Source organism: Neoarius graeffei, chromosome 9, assembly GCF_027579695.1.
Source record: "Neoarius graeffei isolate fNeoGra1 chromosome 9, fNeoGra1.pri, whole genome shotgun sequence".
Taxonomy (NCBI): domain Eukaryota; kingdom Metazoa; phylum Chordata; class Actinopteri; order Siluriformes; family Ariidae; genus Neoarius; species Neoarius graeffei.
In genome coordinates, this window is record NC_083577.1 from 63,116,287 (window position 1) to 63,138,287 (window position 22,001).

Here is a 22,001-nt window from a genome sequence, read left to right on the forward strand (position 1 = left end):
CGACCAACAAAGATCACTCCAAGAGCAAGGCATGTAATAGTCGGCGAGGATGCAAAGGGCCCCAGGGTAACTGCTAAGCAACTGAAGGCCTCTCTCACATTGGCTAATGTTAATGTTCATGAGTCCACCATCAGGAGAACACTGAACAACAATGGTGTGTATGGCAGGGTTGCAAAGAGAAAGCAACTGCTCTCCAAAAAGAACATTGCTGCTCGTCTGCAGTTTGCTAAAGATCATGTGGACAGAAGGCTATTGGAAAAAATGTTTTGTGGATGGATGAGACCAAAATAGAACTTTTTGGTTTAAATGAGAAGCGTTATGTTTGGAGAAAGGAAAACACTGCATTCCAGCATAAGAACCTTATCCCATCTGTGAAACATGGTGGTGGTAGTATCATGGTTTGGGCCTGTTTTGCTCCATCTGGGCCAGGACAGCTTGCCATCATTGATGGAACAATGAATTCTGAATTATACCAGCGAATTCTAAAGGAAAATGTCAGGACATCTGTCCATGAACTGAAGCTCAAGAGAAGGTGGCTCATGCAGCAAGACAACGACCCTAAGCACACAACTCGTTCTACCAAAGAATGGTTAAAGAAGAATAAAGTTAATGTTTTGGAATGGCCAAGTCAAAGTCCTGACCTTAATCCAATCGAAATGTTGTAGAAGGACCTGAAGCGAGTAGTTCATGTGAGGAAACCCACCAACATCCCAGAGTTGAAGCTGTTCTATACAGAGGAATGGGCTAAAATTCCTCCAAGCCGGTGTGCAGGACTGATCAACAGTTACCGGAAACGTTTAGTTGCAGTTATTGCTGCACAAGGGGCTCACACCAGATACTGAAAGCAAAGGTCCACATACTTTTGCCCCTCACAGATATGTAATATTGGATCATTTTCCTCAATAAATAAATGACCAAGGATAATATTTTTGTCTCATTTGTTTAACTGGGTTCTCTTTATCTACTTTTAGGACTTGTGTGAAAATCTGATGATGTTTTAGGTCATATTTATGCAGAAATATAGAAAATTCTAAAGAGTTCACAAACTTTGAAGCACCACTGTAGAGAAACTATAGATGCTCTGGATAACAATGTAATGTAATGTAATTAATATAAACTTTGCAAATCAGAATCGAGCAGTGGTATAAAAAGGCATATGAGGCAAAAGTGTTGCACTGATGAGTGGGAGGATGAAATAAAACTAGAAACAACAAAAAAGAAGAGGACGACCGTACATCATATTTCTCCTCAGCCCAGTCCAGCCAGTGCTTTCTCCTTGGGTATATACTGCTCCTGTGTCTGAATTGGTTCCTAATTGCAAACTAGGAAGAGAACATAAATGCTTACTTGTTACAATATTCAGGTACAGATACAAAAGATTTGAGCATTTTTTTTTTAGGCTGGGTGTCTTTTTTTTTTTAAAGATTTTGTCTGTGTGTATACAACCCTTACAAAAAAGAAGTTTATTCAAGTGTGCTTCTAGTATACTTAAAAAAAAAACTAAAAATAAGAGAGCATGATTTCAGTTTACTTTTTATTTACTTATCAGAGATATACTTATTAAAGTTATACATAAGTATACTTGGCTTATACTGAAAAGTATATAGAAAAGTCTAAGTATATTAAGCTTACACTTAAACTTTTGATCAAGATCTACTTAACAAAAGTGTAATAAAGTCTTAAAATATTTGCGTCTTATGTTTAAGCGTACTTGCCCTGTAGTTGTGCTTATCCTTTTGATAGTAGCTGATAAAATACTTCTTTTTCACACATATTGGCTTCTTTGTGATACACGGCAGCATGTTTTAACAAAATACCTGAGTTGTCTACTGGTAGTGTGCATGAGGTAAGGGTTAGGGCCAGAAAACTAATAGTATACCTAGAAGAGTAACTGCAGTGTACTTCAAAACTAAAAAGTGGACTAGATGTATATAACCAGTAACTAATAGTTTATTTCTAATATGCTATAAAGTATACTTTTATGAACTAAAAAGTGGACTAGAAGTGTGTAATGAGTTAACCGGTAGTATATTTCCAGTATACTACAAAGTATACTTTAGTAAAGTAAAAAGTGGACTAGAAGTACAAAACAAGTAAACTCATAGTATATTTCCAGTATACTATGAAGTACGCTTTTGTAAACTAAAGTGTGGACTACAAGTATAGAACTAGTAAACTATTAGTATATAAGTTTACTTGTGGTATACTTGCAGTACAAAATAAAAAAATACTAGTTGTATATGCAAAGTTTACTTCTCTTAGACTTGAAGTATACTTTTTATAAACTAAACGTGGGCCGATTTAGTCCCAAGAAGTATTAGATTAGTTTACTTACAAGTATACTGTAAGTACATTGATATCAGTATACTTGGTACACAAAAGTATACTTAAGGAGATATACTTTAACTTTAATTAAGTATACTTCTTTTTGATAAGGGAAGTAATGCTAGTAGTACTTGTAGAAACATTGTTTTCTCTAGACTCGGAGTAACACACTTACCATAATGCATTTAGCCACATCCAGCATAATGTTGCCTTTAGGTGCAGTTTTAACATACATGCCACTGCCAGCAATGAACACAACTGCAGATGTACAGAACACACATGCTCTTAGCCTTTCTGGTGATTTGCCTGTTCACAACAATCTTCTATTTTGGGGATAACATTCGATTAATCCAGACCAGAATGACGATGAGGTTTCTGAGAGTGAGATCCTTTAGCTCTCCTCCATATACAAAACAAAAGGATATATAGTTGCCTGTTCATTCACACTAAGAATCTCACCCAGAGAGACCACCATGAGGGCTGCAGGAACACCAAAGGCCAGCGGGTAGCATTTCTGTGTACTGTGAATACCACAGTCCTGTCCTGTGCTCAGATTCACACACACACACAAGTTACAATGAGGTCAATAATGTCATTTAGTGATCTTTTTACACCTGGGATGTGAATGCGTTGTACCTCGGAGTATGGGAGTGATGAAAGTGGAGAGGAGACTGCCAGCATTAATACACAGGTAGAACACAGAGAAGAATGTACCTCGTTGCCTCGTCTGCAAAACCAGAAGTAATGTGGAAAGCAGTTTATTTAGTCTACTTACGGTAAACATATAATTACAGCTGAATAGAAGTGCAGATTGAATCTTTTTGTGTATTAAAAGAAGGTGTGTATGAAATGGTCAAACCTGGTGGTCCTTAAACTGATCCCCTCCAAACGCAGACACACAGGGTTTGATGCCACCTGTACCAAGAGCGATGAGGACCAGTCCTGTTATAGCTAAGGCGCTACAACAAGAACAAAAACACTGGAATTAAATTGTAATCAACAGGTTACAAAGCTACAAATGATGTAACGGGGTACGTCAGTGGTTTCCTAGCCATAATGTATATACCTACAGTTGTGCTTGAAAGTTTGTGAACCCTTTAGAATTTTCTATATTTCTGCATAAATATGACTTAAAACATCCTCAGATTTTCACACAAGTCCTAAAAGTAGATAAAAAGAACCCAGTTAAACAAATGAGAGAAAAATATTATACTTGGTCATTTATTTATTGAGGAAAATGATCCAATATTCCATATCTGTGAGTGGCAAAAGTATGTGAACATCTAGGATTAGCAGTTAATTTGAAGGTGAAATTAGAGTCAGGTGTTTTCAATCAATGGGATGACAATCAGGTGTGAGTGGGCACCCTGTTTTATTTAAAGAACAGGGATATATCAAAGTCTGATCTTCACAACACATGTTTGTGGAAGTGTATCATGGCACAAGCAAAGGAGATTTCTGAGGACCTCAGAAAAAGCGTTGTTGATGCTCATCAGGCTGGAAAAGGTTACAAAACCATCTCTAAAGAGTTTGGACTTCACCAATCCACAGTCAGACAGATTGTGTACAAATGGAAGAAATTCAAGACCATTGTTACCCTCCCCAGGAGTGGTCAACCAACAAGGATCACTCCAGGAGCAAGTTGTGTAATAGTCGGTGAGGTCACAAAGGACCCCAGGGTAACTTCTAAGCAACTGAAGGCCTCTCTCACATTGGCTAATGTTAATGTTCATGAGTCCACCATCAGGAGAACACTGAACAACAATGGCGTGCATGGCAGGGTTGGAAGGAGAAAGCCACTGCTCTCCAAATAGAACATTGCTGCTCATCTACAGTTTGCTAAAGATCACGTCGACAAGCCAGAAGGCTATTGGAAAAATGTTTTGTGGACGGATGAGACCAAAACAGAACTTTTTGGTTTAAATGAGAAGCGTTATGTTTGGAGAAAGGAAAACACTGCATTCCAGCATAAGAACCTTATCCCATCTGTGAAACACGGTGGTGGTAGTATCATGGTTTGGGCTTGTTTTGCTGCATCTGGGCCAGGACGGCTTGCCATCATTGATGGAACAATGAATTCTGAATTATACCAGCGAATTCTAAAGGAAAATGTCAGGACATCTGTCCATGAACTGAATCTCAAGAGAAGGTGGGTCATGCAGCAAGACAATGACCCTAAGCACACAAGTCGTTCTACCAAAGAATGGTTAAAGAAGAATAAAGTTAATGTTTTGGAATGGCCAAGTCAAAGTCCTGACCTTAATCCAATCGAAATGTTGTGGAAGGACCTGAAGCGAGCAGTTCATGTGATGAAATCCACCAACATCCCAGAGTTGAAGCTGTTCTGTATGGAGGAATGGGCTAAAATTCCTTCAAGCCAGTGTGCAGGACTGATCAACAGCTACCGGAAACATTTAGTTGCAGTTATTGCTGCACAAGGGGCTCACACCAGATACTGAAAGCAAAGGTCCACATACTTTTGCCCCTCACAGATATGTAATATTGGATCATTTTCCTCATTAAATAAATGACCAAGTATAATATTTTTGTCTCATTTGTTTAACTGGGTTCTCTTTATCTACTTTTAGGACTTGGGTGAAAATCTGATGATGTTTTAGGTCATATTTATGCAGAAATATAGAAAATTCTAAAGGGTTCACAAACTTTCAAGCACCACTGTATATAGATCTTGCTCTGGCAAAGCTAATAAATCAAATCAAATCAATGGGAAGGCTGACACTCACACATGCACTGTCATATTGTCTGGTGTGCCATCCCTGTTTGTATCGGTGATGTCATGAATAGCACTAACTGCCATGATGATCTGGCCGATGGCATACACAATGGACAGGTAGATGATGGTTCTGCATAGAGAAAGTGTCAGGGCTCATTGGAAGTTCTCTCACTACTGGTTCTTATGTGGTCAGTCTTAAGTTTGCATCTTGAGTTTATTAAGGATGTGCCACCTTAAAAATGGTTAAACAGGGACTCACTTAAACTTTCCAAGCCAGGAGTCAGCCACAATGGCTCCTAGTATAGGAGTCAGGTAGCACAGGGCCACAAAAGCATGATAGATGGAGGTAGCGAGGTCATCATTCCAGTTCAGGAAGGACCTGAAGTACAGCACCAGCACCGCTAGGAGAAAGAACCCACACAACTGTTTGTCTTGCTATCCCATTGACATAATTAACAGACCTAAATGTTCTCACAACTGCAGTCAATCACTGCAATAGATCAAGATATAAAAACATGACCTCACCTTTCTTGTACTACAATTTTGTGCAAGTCACAATTAAATACTTTGCCACTGCTGCACTGTGATTTCATGCTGTTGCTTACTGAAAGTATTTTTGTGTTATTATACCCATTATTATTCTATCCACATTCACTGGATATGAGCAATCGCATGCTCTGACTGGCTACTCTACTCCAAGGCTATCAGCTCATATACCATGAGTAGAGAAAAACAAAATGGCGGAGCATTTTGCTAAACCATCCGAGGACAAAATAAAAAGTCTACTTGAAAGCAAAACCCCAAAAAGTACAAAAAAGCAATAAAATATGGAATAAAAGTATTTGATGGTAAGAAGAACGCATCTTTTTTTTATTTTGCAAGAATTATTATTGCAGCATTTTGCACAAATTGCTACTGTCATTTCGCCGGTTTGTTTACATTCCAAGTGGAAATGATTTTGTTGGACATTTTGTATAAGGTTTTTATTTATCAAATTTGCAAAAAAAACAAAAAATGCTCTGTTTCTCTAAATCCAGTGAATGTGCATATAATAAAACAGTTATTCCACTCAATCTCATCATACATGGTTTATAGCTGACTTGGCATTCGTTGGCTGTCAGCTCATATACGATTCGATTTCGTGGAATAACTGTTCAATATTCTGCACATTTTACTGTTCTCTTACCACGCATTCCATAGTAGGAGAATCGCTCACAAAACTCGTTGACAACGATGAAAAATATACTGACTGGATAACCACAGCATTCCACATTCTGCGCGCACACACACACACACACACACACACACACACACACACACACACATTATTGCATCTAAAATGCTGTAACATTGAATATGCTGCAACTTCATATACTCTTTAGCAGAATATATTTGCACTCATTAGCAAATTATATCAGAATGGCTAAAATGTGTTGAAAGTAAAATCTATAAAACACACGCTCTCAGCTCTGGTCCTGGAGTACCTCCTGACCTGCACAGTTTAGTGTTTTCTCTGCTCTAACACACACCTGATTAAACTAATCAGCTAACTCAGAACCCTTTCTGACATGATGGCGGTGTGTTATAAGTAGGAAAAACACTAAAATGTGCAGGACAGCAGTTTCTCCAGGACCAGGGTTGTGAACTGTTATGCTGTTCAGCAGATGGCAGCAGAGTTCCTGAAATTTCTGCTGAAGGTGCGACACTAGGTGGCACGGTGGTGTAGTGGTTAGCGGTGTCGCCTCACAGCAAGAAGGTCCTGGGTTCGAGCCCCGGGGCCGGCGAGGGCCTTTCTGTGCGGAGTTTGCATGTTCTCCCCGTGTCCGCGTGGGTTTCCTCCGGGTGCTCCGGTTTCCCCCACAGTCCAAAGACATGCAGGTTAGGTTAACTGGTGACTCTAAATTGACCGTAGGTGTGAATGTGAGTGTGAATGGTTGTCTGTGTCTATGTGTCAGCCCTGTGATGACCTGGCGACTTGTCCAGGGTGTACCCCGCCTTTCGCCCGTAGTCAGCTGGGATAGGCTCCAGCTTGCCTGCGACCCTGTAGAAGGATAAAGCGGCTAGAGATAATGAGATGAGATGAGATGAGATGAGGTGCGACACTCTTCCTCCCAAATTTACTCATAAACCAAAGCTACAATTAAATTTCAAAACTGTTATCCAAATATTTTTTATTATTATTTACTGTGGAAACCCAATTTGAGTATATAACCCAGATTCATAGTGTCATTTAGCAGCTGCTTCATGGCATTAACTGTAAGTAAACACAATTTAATACTCTGGAGCTGTGCAACAAAGATTTCATTTTCTAATTACTTGACCTCTGTGAATAATGCAACCAATGTAATAAACAATGTTCCAGGTTTCATGTGATTATAATTTAGTGCACTTCATAAATGTCTACAAATCGGCCTTATTGCAGTTTACAACTGTCATTTTTGGTACAAATCTAAATCGGTTTACACAGACACTTGTTAGAGAAGGGCTCTGGGTTAAGGGTTGTTTTACAATCAGGGTACAAAGTTTGTGTCACAGGGGTCCAAAATTCAAATTGATTCAAACTGGTTCTTGTACCAGTTTTTAAGTGAAAGACAAGTTAAAGAACAGATTTCAGGTAATTTTTTGACATATGTGTATGGTAGTTTTGTGTAATCTGCTATAAGATGGGAGAAACAAATGAAGTGATTCTCAGAGAGGACATTTTTTTTGACAATTCAGAATCCACTACTTCCATAGTGCTTTTAAATATAAGGCTGTAAGCTTTGTGTTAGTTGTCTCTAATATTTATGTCCCAATATCTTGACCACATTTTAGGATGAAAATAATAATTTTAGATATGTTATTTTATAATGAAAAATCAGCTGTCTCGGAGAGGACGTTTTTTTGACACAATTACATACTAATTTGATCAAAATAGTCTGAAAACTTACTGGCATTCAACATTAAAACTTAACAATGTTTCCAATGATATGGAACCAAATGTGTGTTTTATGGTATAGAGAATGATGTAAGTGCATCCCTTTTGGAGCTACCTGTGGTCAAAAAAAGCACTTTTTCTAAATGACACGAGTAATTTTGCTAAATATGACATATATTGCCATACATTCACCAAAAATAACGTTATCACCAATTTTTTTTTTTTGCATGGTAAATAGAGCGTTCACAGGGCTATAATAAACAACCAAGTTTATTTAGTCAAGCCTTTTGATATTGAAGATAATAAGTGTTAAATGTGATTTTTAGCTTGCATACCCTGATTGTAAAACAACCCTTAAGTTAGTCAGACTCAAACATCTGCATAAACATAATAGGCCCAGTGAGATTAATGCAGTAAGGTTTTCTCACCAATAAATAAATAGAGCTACTGCGTGTTGGTGAGAGAAATTTGGATTACGGTACAAAATTTCAGTAGTTTCAATGACAGCACTGTTCTGACCTTCTTTGGTTCCTTAGCATCGTTCTTCTCTTTGTCTGTCAGATCAAGAAGATTTATATACATCAGTATAAATATGTTAGATACACTGCAAACATTAAGTCATAATGATACATGATAATTATACGAGCTTACCACTCATGGTTGCGTGTGACCTGCTGAATGGCAGTGGATGAAAAGAACAGTGTGTTGAAACAGAACCCACAGTGTAAAGGTGAAATGTTTCTCATTTGAGTGGACTGTGGCCCTGTTTATGAGCCTTTTTCCTGAATATACACGTACAGGGAGATTTGAACCTCTTACACTAAGACTACAGAAAACTTTACACTGGAGAACTCCATGATAATCAAAAGTAGATGAATTATAGACTTGGTCATGGACAATACTACTACTACTATGAATAACAACAACAACCTGTGTGGTCATTTAAATGGGCGAATACATTTCATTTACACAAAGCAATACTCGGTGAATATTGCAAAGCAATATCGTTGAATAACAACTGAGACGAAGTCAAGGTTATTATTCACCGATATTCATTGAGCCTGACGCAGATAATTGTTTTAGTATAAATATACAGGTGATTATCTCATCTCATCTCATCTCATCTCATCTCATCTCATGGGCGGCACGGTGGTGTAGTGGTTAGCACTGTCGCCTCACAGCAAGAAGGTTCTGGGTTCGAACCCAGCAGCCAGTGAGGTTGTGCAGAGTTTGCATGTTCTCCCCGAGTCTGCGTGGGTTTCCTCTGGGTGCTCCGGTTTCCCCCACAGTCAAAAGACATGCAGTTAGGTTGACATGGGGTGGCCTTGGGCTGAGGTGCCCTTGAGCAAGGTACCTAACCCCTGACTGCTCCCCGGGTGCTCTGGTGTGGCTGCCCACTGCTCTGGGTGTGTGTTCACTGCTTCAGTTGGGTCAAATGCATTTCACTGTGCTTGAAGTTTGCATGTAACATATAAAGGTTTCTTCTTCTTCTTCATCTCATTATCTCTAGCCGCTTTATCCTGTTCTACAGGGTCGCAGGCAAGCTGGAGCCTATCCCAGCTGACTACGGGCGAAAGGCGGGGTACACCCTGGACAAGTCGCCAGGTCATCACAGGGCTGACACATAGACACAGACAACCATTCACACTCACATTCACACCTACGGTCAATTTAGAGTCACCAGTTAACCTAACCTGCATGTCTTTGGACTGTGGGGGAATCCGGAGCACCCGGAGGAAACCCACGCGGACACGGGGAGAACATAGAATAGAATAGAAAGCCTTTATTGTCATCACACAGAGTATAACGAGATTCAGAGCTGCTCCATAAAGTGCACACACACATAGAATAAAAAGAAAAGGTATGTACAATATACAAAATACAAAAACTACTATTGAACTACTAGTTACTATATACAGACACATTTGTATAGGTCCTGCATGGAGAATACACCCAAGACAAAGCACAGTAGATAAAACCTTAAGGGCAAGTAAAGTGGCTGATAGTAGCAGCATCCAGTGGTGTGCGACCATGTGTAACATAATTACAGTTCAAGTATATTGGCATTATAATAACAGTATATACATACACACACACACACACATATATATATATACACATACACATACATACACATAAAATCTCCTTCTCACCCCCGGCGGGGGGGGTGGTATCCATGTCATCCTCAAGCTCGGGTCCTCTACCAGAGGCCTGGGAGTTTGAGGGTTCTGCGCAGTATCTTCGATGTTCCTAGGACTGCGCTCTTCTGGACTGAGGCTTCAGATGTTGTTCCTGGGATTTGCTGGAGCCACTCTCCCAGTTTGGGGGTTACTGCCCCAAGTGCCCCCACTACCACGGGGACCACGCAACCCTTGACCTTCCACATCCGTTCCAGCTGCTCTTTCAACCCTTGATACTTCTCAAGTTTCTCATGTTCCTTCTTCCTGATGTTGGCGTCAGCTGGGATCGCCACATCTATCACCACCACCCTCTTCTGCTCTTTGTCCACCACCACTATGTCCGGTTGGTTAGCCAGGATCTGTTTGTCAGTCTGGAAGCTGAAGTCCCACAGAATCTTGGCCCTGTTGTTCTCAGCCACCTTCTTTGGTATGGCCCATTGGGACTTGGGTATTTCTATTCCATACTGGTTGCAGATGTTCCTGTATACTATCCCAGCCACTTGGTTGTGCCTCTCCATGTACGCTGATCCAGCTAGCATCTTACACCCTGCTACTATGTGCTGGACTGTTTCAGGGGCTTCTTTGCAGTCTGCATCTTGGGTCTGATCTACTCTGGTAGATCCTGGCCTCTATGGCTCTTGTGCTTATGGCCTGTTCTTGTGCTGCCATGATTAGTGCCTCTGTGCTGTCTGTCAGTCCTGCATTATCCAGCCACTGGTAGGATTTCTTGATATCAGCCACTTCCTCTATCTGACGGTGGTACATGCCATGTAGGGGTTTGTCTCTCCAGGTTGTCTGTTCCTCCTCCTCCTCTGCACTCTCATCAGGGTTCTGCTGCCTGAGACATTCACTTAGCAGTTCATCCTTTGGGGCCATCTTTCTGATGTATTCTCGGATTTTCGATGTTTCATCCTGGACCGTGGTCTTGACGCTCACTAGCCCTCGGCCTCCCTCTTTCCGCTTAGTGTATAGTCTCAGGGTGCTGGACTTGGGGTGGAACCCTCCATGCATGGTGAGGAGCTTTCTAGTCTTGATATCTGTGGCTTCTATCTCCTCCTTTGGCCAGTTTATGATACCAGCGGGGTATCTGATGACTGGTAGTGCGTACATGTTGATGGCTCGGACCTTGTTTTTACCATTCAGCTGACTTTTCAGGACCTGCCTTACTCTCTGGATGTATTTGGCTGTGGTTGACTTCCTTGTGGCCTCTTCATGGTTTCCATTAGCCTGTGGGATGCCAAGGTACTTGTAGCTGTCTTGGATATCACCTATGTTGCCCTCTGGTAGGTCAATCCCTTCAGTCCGGATCATCTTGCCTCTCTTTGAGACCATCCGGCCACACTTGTCCAATCCGAATGACATCCCTATGTCATCGCTGTAGATCCGGGTGGTGTGGATCAGCGAGTCTATTTCTCGCTCATTCCTGGCATACAGCTTGATGTCATCCATGTAGAGCAGGTGGCTGATTGTTGCCCCACTACGGAATCGGTACCCATAGCCGCTCTTCGTGATGATCTGACTGAGGGGGTTCAGGCCTATGCAGAACAGCAGTGGTGATAGCGCATCTCCTTGGTATATGCCGCACTTGATGTTGACTTGGGCAATGGGTTTTGAGTTGGCCTCTAGGGTTGTCTTCCACATTTCCATTGAGTTCTGTATGAAGGTCCTTAGGTTCCTGTTGATCTTATACAGTTCCAGACATTCCAGTATCCATGTGTGTGGCATTGAGTCGTAGGCTTTCTTGTAGTCAATCCAGGCAGTGCACAGGTTGGTCTGTCTCTTCTTACAGTCTCGGGCGACTGTTCTATCGGCCAGTAGCTGGTGCTTGGCTCCTCTGGTGTTACTGCCAATTCCTTTCTGTGCCTCGCTCATGTATTGAGCCACATGCTTACTCATTTTTGCCGCAATGATGCCTGACAGGGCCTTCCATGTTGTGCAGAGACAGGTAATTGGCCGGTAGTTGGATGGGATGGGTCCCTTCTGGGGGTCCTTCATGATTAGGACTGTCCTGCCTTGGGTTAGCCATTCTGGGTGGGTTCCATCCCTCAGCAGCTGGTTCATCTGTGCTGCTAGGCGTTCATGGAGTGCAGTTAGCTTCTTCAGCCAGTACGTATGGATCATATCGGGGCCTGGTGCTGTCCAGCTCTTCATCTTTGACACTCTTTCTTGGATGTCTGCCATTGAGATGGTTACTGGTTCTTGTTCTGGGAGGTTGCTGTGGTCAGCTCTTAGGTCCACTAACCATTGGGCATCAGTGTTGTGTGATGCCTTTCTTTCCCATATGTCTTTCCAGTATTTTTCCACCTCAGCTCTTGGTGGGTCTGACCGGTTGTTGTTCCCCTGCCATTGAGAGTACACCTTGGCTGGTTCAGTGGAGAACAGCTTGTTTATTCTCCTGGCCTCTCCTTCCTTGGTGTATCTCCTCAACCGGGTGGCCAGAGCTGTTAGTCGCTGTTTGGCAGTTTCGAGTGCCTCTGGTATGGAGAGTGAGTTGTACTTCCTGGGCGCCCCTTTATTCACCATGTTCCCTTTCTGTAGTTCAGCTAGCTGGCTAACTTCTCTCCTTGCTGCCTTTATCTTGGCCTCTAATCGTCTCTTCCATGGTGGATACTGTTTGTTATGTCCCGAGCCCACCTTGTGTCCAAGCATCTCCATGATTACTGTTGCTGTACTGTGTATCAGCTTGTTGGTCTCAGTGATGGTTCTTGTGGAGATTGTCTTCAGAGCAGCATTCACATCTACTAGTAGATCTTCTGAAGGTACTTGGCAACTCAGCTTCGGTATTCATCCAGTTGGGTCACGATCTTCCTTCTCAGGTCAGCAGCTCTTGTGTTGAGGCTGTTAGCTGTTGGGGCTTGTTGGAACACTGGGCTAATAGCTGTTTCTTTGTTAGCCTTGATTGTGGGTTTCGAAGTATCCAATGGTCCCACATTCTCTGCATGTATCCCCTCTCTCTGGGATTGCTTGTATAGTAGCATTCCAGCAAATCCGTATTTTCTGTCCTCGTCCATTGATGTCTTGTTCCAGTAGCCCATTTCTCATCAGTTTGCCCTGGTTCCCTAGCAACTGACGCAGAGCCGGTATGAGCCGGTATGACTCTATCAGTTATGTTTTCACTCATTCCTGAGGTAGGCTGATATATCATGAGGGGTTTTGCCTAAGGACCCTTACTGGATGATGTTTTGCCCCGACCGGGATTCGAACCCCGATCTCCTGCGTCGTAGTCAGTGAGCCTTACCACTGTACTATCCAGCTGATACACATATTATATATACACATACATATATACATATACATACATACAGCTCAAGTATATTGGCATTATTGGCATGATTGGCATATTGTGCATAATTGGCATTATAATAACAGTATATATATACATATATACATATACATGCAAACTCCACACAGAAAGGCCCTCGCTGGCCACAGGGCTCGAACTCAGACCTTCTTGTTGTGAGGTGACAGCGCTAACCACTACACCACCGTGCCACTCTACAGGTGATTATTTGATTTTCACAAGGTATAAGGATGAAGGGGATTAATCATAACTGACTGCTTATTGTGTATTTTTTCTTTTTTTCTCTTTTGAGTCTTCGTCTATTTGTTTTATTTTTATTTTGTTCTCCAATGTGAGCGTGGTATTTGTAGTAAACTTATGTGTAGACATATGGATATACATCTCATCTCATTATCTCTAGCCACTTTATCCTGTTCTACAGGGTCGCAGGCAAGCTGGAGCCTATCCCAGCTGACTACGGGCGAAAGGCGGGGTACACCCTGGACAAGTCGCCAGGTCATCACAGGGCTGACACATAGACACAGACAACCATTCACACTCACATTCACACCTACGGTCAATTTAGAGTCGCCAGTTAGCCTAACCTGCATGTCTTTGGACTGTGGGGGAAACCAGAGCACCCAGAGGAAACCCACGTGGACACGGGGAGAACATGCAAACTCCACACAGAAAGGCCCTCGCCGGCCACGGGGCTCGAACCTGGACCTTCTTGCTGTGAGGCGACAGCGCTAACCACTACACCACCGTGCCGCCATGGATATACATATATAATTAATTAATTATATGATATAGTCATAGAGAATTGATATTTGAATAGTTGAAGTAATAAGTAATATACAGTGTATGTATGTGTGTGTATATATATATATATATATATATATATATATATATATATATATATATATATACACACACACACACACACACACTAGTGCATCTCAAAAAATTAGAATACCATGAAAAAGTTCCTTTTTTAATACTTTAATTCAAAAAGGTCAACTTTCATATATTCTATATTCATTACATGTAAGGTGAAATATTTAAAGCCTTTTTTTTATTTTGATGATTATGGCTTATAGCTCATGAAAATCAGAAATCCAGTATCTCAAATTATTAGAATATTCCCTAAGATCAATCAAAAAAAGGATTTACAATACAGAAATGTCCAACTTCTGAAAAAGTATATTCATTTATACACTCAATACTTGGTTGGGGCTCCTTTACCATGAATTACTGTATCAATGTGGTGTGGCATGGAGGTGATCAGCCTGTGGCACTGCTGATGTGTTATTGAAGCCCAGGTTGCTTTGATAGTGGCCTTCAGCGTATCTGTATTTTTGGGTCAGGTGTTTCTCATCTTCCTCTTGACAATACCCCGTAGATTCTCTATGGGGTTCAGGTCAGGCAAGTTGGCTGACCAATCAAACACAGTAATATCATGGTCAGCAAACCATTTGGTAGTAGTTTTGGCACTGTGGGTAGGTGCTAAGTCCTGCTGGAAAAGGAAATCAGCATCTCCAAAAAGCTTGTCAGCAGATGGAAGCATGAAGTGTTCTAAAATCTCCTGGTACATGGCTGTGTTGACTTTGGACTTGATAAAATACAGTGGACCAACACCAGCAGATGACATGGCACCCCAAATCATCACAGACTGTGGAAACTTCACACTGGGCTTCAAACACCTTGGATTCTGTGCTTCTCCACTCTTCCTCCAGACTCTAGAACCATGATTTCTAAATTACATAAATGCAAAATGTACTTTCATCTGAAAAGAGGACTTTGGACCACTGAGCAACAGTCCATTTCTTTCTCTCCTTAGCCCAGATAAGACACTTCTGACATTGTCTCTGGCTCAGGAGTAGCTTGATATTAGGAATGCAAAAGTTGTATCCCCTTTCTTGAAGATGTCTGTTTGTGATGGGTCTTGATACACTGACACCAGCCTCAGTCCACTCCTTGTGAAGCTCTCCCAAGTTCTTGAATCAACTTTTCTTGACCATCCTCTCAAGACTGCGGCCATCTCTGTTGCTTGTGCACCTTTTCCAGCCACCCTTTTCAGCAATGACCTTTTGTGGCTTACCCTCCTTGTGGAGGGCATCAGCGATCATCTTCTGGACAACAGTCAAGTCAGCAGTCTTCCCCATGATTGTGGTTGTGTGTACTGAACTAGACCGAGAGATACACCGTGTTCATACTTACTCAAACTCGAAATGAAATATTCTAATATTTTGAGATTTTTTTTTTTTAAAGATATTTTTTTGGGCTTTTTGCACCTTTATTGGATAGGACAGTGTAGAGACAGGAAATGACTGGGAGAGAGAGAGACGGGAAGGGATCGGGAAATGACCTCAGGCCGGAATCGAACCCGGGTCGCCCGCATTCATGGTATGGCGCCTTAACCACCTGAGCCACGACGCCCCCCATTTTGAGATTTTTTTAAATGTTTTTGTACTGTATGCCATACTGATTAAAATTAAAAAATGCTTGAAACATTTTAGTTTGTGTGTAATGAGTCTATAATATTTTCACTTTCTTAAATAACTGATGGAAAATATTGAACTTTTTCACAATATTCAAATTTTTTGAGATGCACGTGTGTGTGTGTATATATATATATATATATATATATATATATATAAGGAAGCTAGATAATCAATTTATATTGACTAAAGTAGAGGGGTGGGATTAAATAAGTTTTTACTTCAGCCCACTCCTTTTCGGACATGTAAACTCAAAACTGCTTAATCCTTGTTTGTTTGTATTTTTGTCTTGTTTTCTTTTGTTTTGATATATTATTATCTATATTATTTAAGGTTTATTTTCTAATTTAGTGGCTTTTTACATGTTCTTTTTGCAAATGCTGTTTTGCTTTTCTTATTATCTGCTTATTTATTCATTGTTTGTTTACATGTTCGAAATAAACCATCATTTTAAAAAAATAATTTTTTTCAAACTTCAAAAGCGGCATTTAAATGTAACGTGCATAGGGCTGTGTCGCTTATCTATGCCGACTCATATAAAATACTTTGTTTTGAAATACATAAAATAAAATCACAATTCCACCTTAACTTTGAATAGTTTTAGACCAAACTCTATAGCATCTTGAGTGCTTTTAGGAACAACATTTTCTTTCATAATTCTTCCTCCCATACAAGTGACAAAGTGACTGGCCACCATTTTGCTGAGTTGCTCGAGGTGATTATCGAGAAATAGTCTGAATTTCTCCACCAATCAGCACACGCGATTTCCTATAATCACCTGCTTATTTATGCTAAAATATTTTAAGGACTTGTTATAAGCAGCAGCTAAAATGATTTAGTTGCCAAATTGAATGAATATTTAAAATGTTAAACAACAAACAAGGAAACACTTTTAAAATAGCGACATTTATTTAAAACAAGCATGAGAGACCATTTGACATACAGTAGAACAGTGACTTTCTATTAAATAGAGACTGAAAAAAATCTCCATTGTGAATATAAAAAGCAGTTGATAAACATTTAAAGGAACACTAGTGTGGTAAATGTGTCTGCTCCTTCATTGGCTCCTCTTCTCCACTCTTTGGCAAGAAGGATCAACACCAAGCTTACAGTGTATCAAACACAGCAAGAGCTCAGCTTGCTTCATATTGCACTCTATTTAGATATTTATACACGTCATGGCTTTAAAAATATCTCCATCTGAGACATTAAAGTGATTTGTGTGTGTGTGTGTGTGTGTGTGTGTGATGCTTATGTTTGTGGATTCCATCATATTTTTTTTCTCATATAAAACAAAGAAAAGTGAAGCTAAATTTGAAATAAAGAGGCCAAGCCATCTGTAAGACATCTGAAACTGAAATTCTGTACATAAGGTATTATAGAGAGTTTTAAGTTAGAAATGACAAACAAGGAGTATGAAACAAATCAGTAAAAAAAAAAAAGAAAGAAAAAACCCACTTGGCGGACGATGGGTATATAACATGTAAAAAGTCTCCACAGGAAACAGTAACTCAGATTCCCAGTCAGAATGGGACAGAAATTAAAAATCATTTAAAATATGTTTACCCAAAACCAGCTAATAGGTCACATACTGCTACTCTATTCTCTATTCCAGGGTCACATGTATGGAACAGAAATTCTATACTGGGTTTTGAAGAGAGAGGAAATGGAGAAACAGATGGAATGAAAAACAAACAAACAAACAAAAACAGTGACAGAAGACGTCATTTTGCTGTTAAGAGTTGTGTGAAGGTAGTCATACACCAAATGGGAAAGGTTACAGGGTGAAGCTCAGACCACAGAAGAGGACGTGGGCATGCCCTGGATGCTGGCTGCAGTGGGAGTGCCACTGATGGCATTGAAAATGTGAAGGGAGTCAGGCAGGGGACTCTTCATGACATCTTCCACAGGAGAGATCTACAGAGAGAGACAACTGGCTTAATAAGATATCAGAATTTAGGAGTGTGGTGGAATAAGGAATATGAACTTCAAATATGCATTTACCATCCAATCTGGTCATGTTAGCAGAGGAGAAAAAGAGAGAAGAAAATGTTAGACATGGGCACATTGTTGGTTTATGGGTGAAAGACAAGGGCTTCCAAAATATGGAAAAAAGAAATGTGAAGTGGTCTGAGAAAACCAGCTGGATATTACTGTGGCTGAATTCTGGCAAACTACCAAAACACAAAAAATCAGGTTTGCCTGTAATATAATTTGACATCTCAACTTTAAGAAACCATAAATATACATGTTTTCTATTTGCATTTGAGTACTGCCTCATCTAGGGGCGGCACGGTGGTGTAGTGGTTAGCGCTGTCGCCTCACAGCAAGAAGGTTCTGGGTTCGAGCCCAGCGGCCGACGAGGGCCTTTCTGTGTGGAGTTTGCATGTTCTCCCCGTGTCCGCGTGGGTTTCCTCCGGGTTCTCCGGTTTCCCCCACAGTCCAAAGACATGCAGGTTAGGTTAACTGGTGACTCTAAATTGACTGTAGGTGTGAATGTGAGTGTGAATGGTTGTGTGTCTATGTGTCAGCCCTGTGATGACCTGGTGACTTGTCCAGGGTGTACCCCGCCTTTCGCCCGTAGTCAGCTGGGATAGCCTCCAGCTTGCCTGCGACCCTGTAGAACAGGATAAAGCGGCTAGAGATAATGAGATGAGATGAGATATTGGCTGGCTTTTTTTGTGGTATATCAGATATATTCCATTCAGCTAGCATGATACTGAACAAGTTGAAGACAAGACAATCTATCCAGGCTTGGGACTGGAACTAAGGATACACTGGCTTGTGCAATCCCGGTGGCTGGGTATTTTACCTAATCTGCATGTCTTTGGACTGTGGGGGAAATTGGAGCACCCGGAGGAAACCCACGCAGACACGGGGAGAACATGCAAACTCCACACATTAAGGCCCCCGTCGGCCGTGAGGTTCGAACCTGGAACCTTCATGTTGTGAGGTAACAGTGCTAACCACTACACCACTGTGCCTATGTAATATTAATGCATATTAATAAAGTGTAAAATGAACAATCATGGGATGCAAAAAAGCCACATCTCATCTTTGACCCACAAGTAACATTCTACCCACACACACACACAAATCTTCAGTATAACAGGCTAGGTAAAACCACCTGACACAGCACAAGTGGCTGTGTGTTGTGCATGTGTTTTTATATATATCTCACCGTCTCATGCATAATTGCAGAGAGTTCCCTGGTGAGGTCTCTGTAGTTGGCCTTCATTTCATCATGATACTCCTGCTGGTCCTCTTTGATGAGCCTCTCATTAATGCCCAGCCCGTGACCGCATGCCTCCACAAACTGCCTGCATACACCACAACACAAATCACGTTATAGCTACCTCACACTTAAAGGGAATTGTTTTTCCTGACTTTTTTCCAGTTTGGAACCTCACACATCGTCTGGCCTACAGTGTGTAAACTCTTACCTGAACACCTCTTTGAGCTGTTTAACTTTGTTGTCAGGGTATTTCTTAGATGTGGTATCATCAAGGAAAGCTCGAGCGTAGGCCAATGGGCCAGCATTCACCTAGTGCAGGGACAGCAGGTTAAGCACAAGTAGCAGGTTCTTAGGTCTACATATTTGTACGTCATATTCACACTGATGGTATTTTAAAAGCAGCTGGATTGTGTACCTGTACACTGATGCTGCCCTGTAGTTTGAGCTGTAGTTTGATCATATCCACTTCACTTGAGGCACAGAGCTGCCGGAACTCAGCTACTTTTTTACTCATCTCATCAATAGCCACCTCAATGGGGTTCAGGTCTGTGTGGTGCTGATACATCACTGCTATCCGCTTCTTAACGTATGGGAAACAGTGTGTGGCTGTGGGAGAAAGAGACTGACTTAGTAATGGAGAATGAGGAATACAGCAAAAGAATGAGCTCAAGAAGATAAAGGAACTGTGAAGTCTGGACGATGTGTCTGAATATAGTACAATCCCGATTCCAAAAAAGTTGGGACAAAGTACAAATTGTAAATAAAAACGGAATGCAATAATTTACAAATCTCAAAAACTGATATTGTATTCACAATAGAACATAGACAACATATCAAATGTCGAAAGTGAGACATTTTGAAATTTCATGCCAAATATTGCCTCATTTGAAATTTCATGACAGTAACACATCTCAAAAAAGTTGGGACAGGGGCAATAAGAGGCTGGAAAAGTTAAAGGTACAAAAAAGGAGCAGCTGGAGGACCAAATTGCAACTCATTAGGTCAATTGGCAATAGGTCATTAACATGACTGGGTATAAAAAGAGCATCTTGGAGTGGCAGCGGCTCTCAGAAGTAAAGATGGGAAGAGGATCACCAATCCCCCTAATTCTGCGCCCACAAATAGTGGAGCAATATCAGAAAGGAGTTCGACAGTGTAAAACTGCAAAGAGTTTGAACATATCATCATCTACAGTGCATAATATCATCAAAAGATTCAGAGAATCTGGAAGAATCTCTGTGCGTAAGGGTCAAGGCCGGAAAACCATACTGGGTGCCCGTGATCTTCGGGCCCTTAGACGGCACTGCATCACATACAGGCATGCTTCTGTATTGGAAATCACAAAATGGGCTCAGGAATATTTCCAGAGAACATTATCTGTGCACACAATTCACCGTGCCATCCGCCGTTGCCAGCTAAAACTCTATAGTTCAAAGAAGAAGCCGCATCTAAACATGATCCAGAAGCGCAGACATATTCTCTGGGCCAAGGCTCATTTAAAATGGACTGTGGCAAAGTGGAAAACTGTTCTGTGGTCAGACGAATCAAAATTTGAAGTTCTTTATGGAAATCAGGGACACCGTGTCATTCGGACTAAAGAGGAGAAGGACGACCCAAGTTGTTATCAGCGCTCAGTTCAGAAGCCTGCATCTCTGATGGTATGGGGTTGCATTAGTGTGTGTGGCATGGGCAGCTTACACATCTGGAAAGACACCATCAATGCTGAAAGGTATATCCAGGTTCTAGAGCAACATATGCTCCCATCCAGATGACGTCTCTTTCATGGAAGACCTTGCATTTTCCAACGTGACAATGCCAAACCACATACTGCATCAATAACAGCATCATGGCTGCATAGAAGAAGGGTCCGGGTACTGAACTGGCCAGCCTGCAGTCCAGATCTTTCACCCATAGAAAACATTTGGCGCATCATAAAACAGAAGATACGACAAAAAAGACCTAAGACAGTTGAGTAACTAGAATCCTACATTAGACAAGAATGGGTTAACATTCCTATCCCTAAACTTGAGCAACTTGTCTCCTCAGTCCCCAGACGTTTACAGACTGTTGTAAAGAGAAAAGGGGATGTCTCACAGTGGTAAACATGGCCTTGTCCCAACTTTTTTGAGATGTATTGTTGTCATGAAATTTAAAAATCACCTAATTTTTCTCTTTAAATGATACATTTTCTCAGTTTAAACATTTATGTCATCTATGTTCTATTCTGAATAAAATATGGACTTTTGAAACTTCCACATCATTGCATTCTGTTTTTATTTACAATTTGTACTCTGTCCCAACTTTTTTGGAATTGGGGTTGTAATATGATTTGTGGAATTAAATAACTGGATTTATTTTTTCGCGGTCCGGTTTCCATCAAATCCTGCGCTCTGATTGGCTGGCAAGCGGGTCCGTATCCTACTGTATGGACCCCAGTTACGGACCTCTGGCGGCTCATTCATTCACAACAACAACAAACATAGTAGCAATTTGTGTCAACATTTATCTTCTTTTATAATCAGAATCAGAAGCACTTTATTGCCAGGTATGTTACACACATGAGGAATTTGACTCCAGTTCAACTTAGCTTTCATAGTACAGACAGAAAGAAAGTATAGGAAAAAAAAAAACACCCACAGAGAGTCTCACTGCAGTGAACTCCAAGGGGAGAATCACGTTTCTACAGCGACGGCCTTGAAGGCAGTGCTGGCTGGGAGAGCCAAGATAAGATTGGAATTTGTTTAGACTTAAGATGGGTAGACATGTCCTTTTTCGCTTAACCCGCTTGTCCATTCTGGCCACCAAAATGATCCACTTCTCTTTGCAAAG

General features: G+C 41.1%; 2 protein-coding genes across 3 annotated transcripts in view; both read right to left on the reverse strand.

The window, feature by feature from the left end:
- Positions 1 to 6,267, reverse strand: part of LOC132891312 (solute carrier family 15 member 1-like) — a 30,572-nt gene extending 24,305 nt beyond the window's left edge. Inside the window, exons 1-8 of the mRNA XM_060928811.1 lie at positions 6,246 to 6,267; positions 5,319 to 5,460; positions 5,070 to 5,189; positions 3,185 to 3,284; positions 2,962 to 3,052; positions 2,785 to 2,868; positions 2,501 to 2,583; positions 1,236 to 1,322 (exon numbers count right to left, since the gene is read on the reverse strand). Of these exons, the coding sequence (XP_060784794.1) occupies positions 1,236 to 1,322; positions 2,501 to 2,583; positions 2,785 to 2,868; positions 2,962 to 3,052; positions 3,185 to 3,284; positions 5,070 to 5,189; positions 5,319 to 5,460; positions 6,246 to 6,252 (714 nt within the window). The 5' untranslated portion in view covers positions 6,253 to 6,267. The remainder of the gene's footprint in view (positions 1 to 1,235; positions 1,323 to 2,500; positions 2,584 to 2,784; positions 2,869 to 2,961; positions 3,053 to 3,184; positions 3,285 to 5,069; positions 5,190 to 5,318; positions 5,461 to 6,245) is intronic.
- Positions 6,268 to 16,827: 10,560 nt separating this feature from the next.
- Positions 16,828 to 22,001, reverse strand: part of LOC132891930 (dedicator of cytokinesis protein 9-like) — a 262,272-nt gene continuing 257,098 nt past the window's right edge. For both annotated transcript variants that reach the window (XM_060930066.1, XM_060930065.1), the window contains exons 50-53: positions 19,588 to 19,778; positions 19,381 to 19,481; positions 19,119 to 19,257; positions 16,828 to 17,854 (exon numbers count right to left, since the gene is read on the reverse strand). In XM_060930066.1, coding sequence (XP_060786049.1) covers positions 17,729 to 17,854; positions 19,119 to 19,257; positions 19,381 to 19,481; positions 19,588 to 19,778 — 557 coding nt within the window. In that variant the 3' untranslated portion in view covers positions 16,828 to 17,728. The remainder of the gene's footprint in view (positions 17,855 to 19,118; positions 19,258 to 19,380; positions 19,482 to 19,587; positions 19,779 to 22,001) is intronic.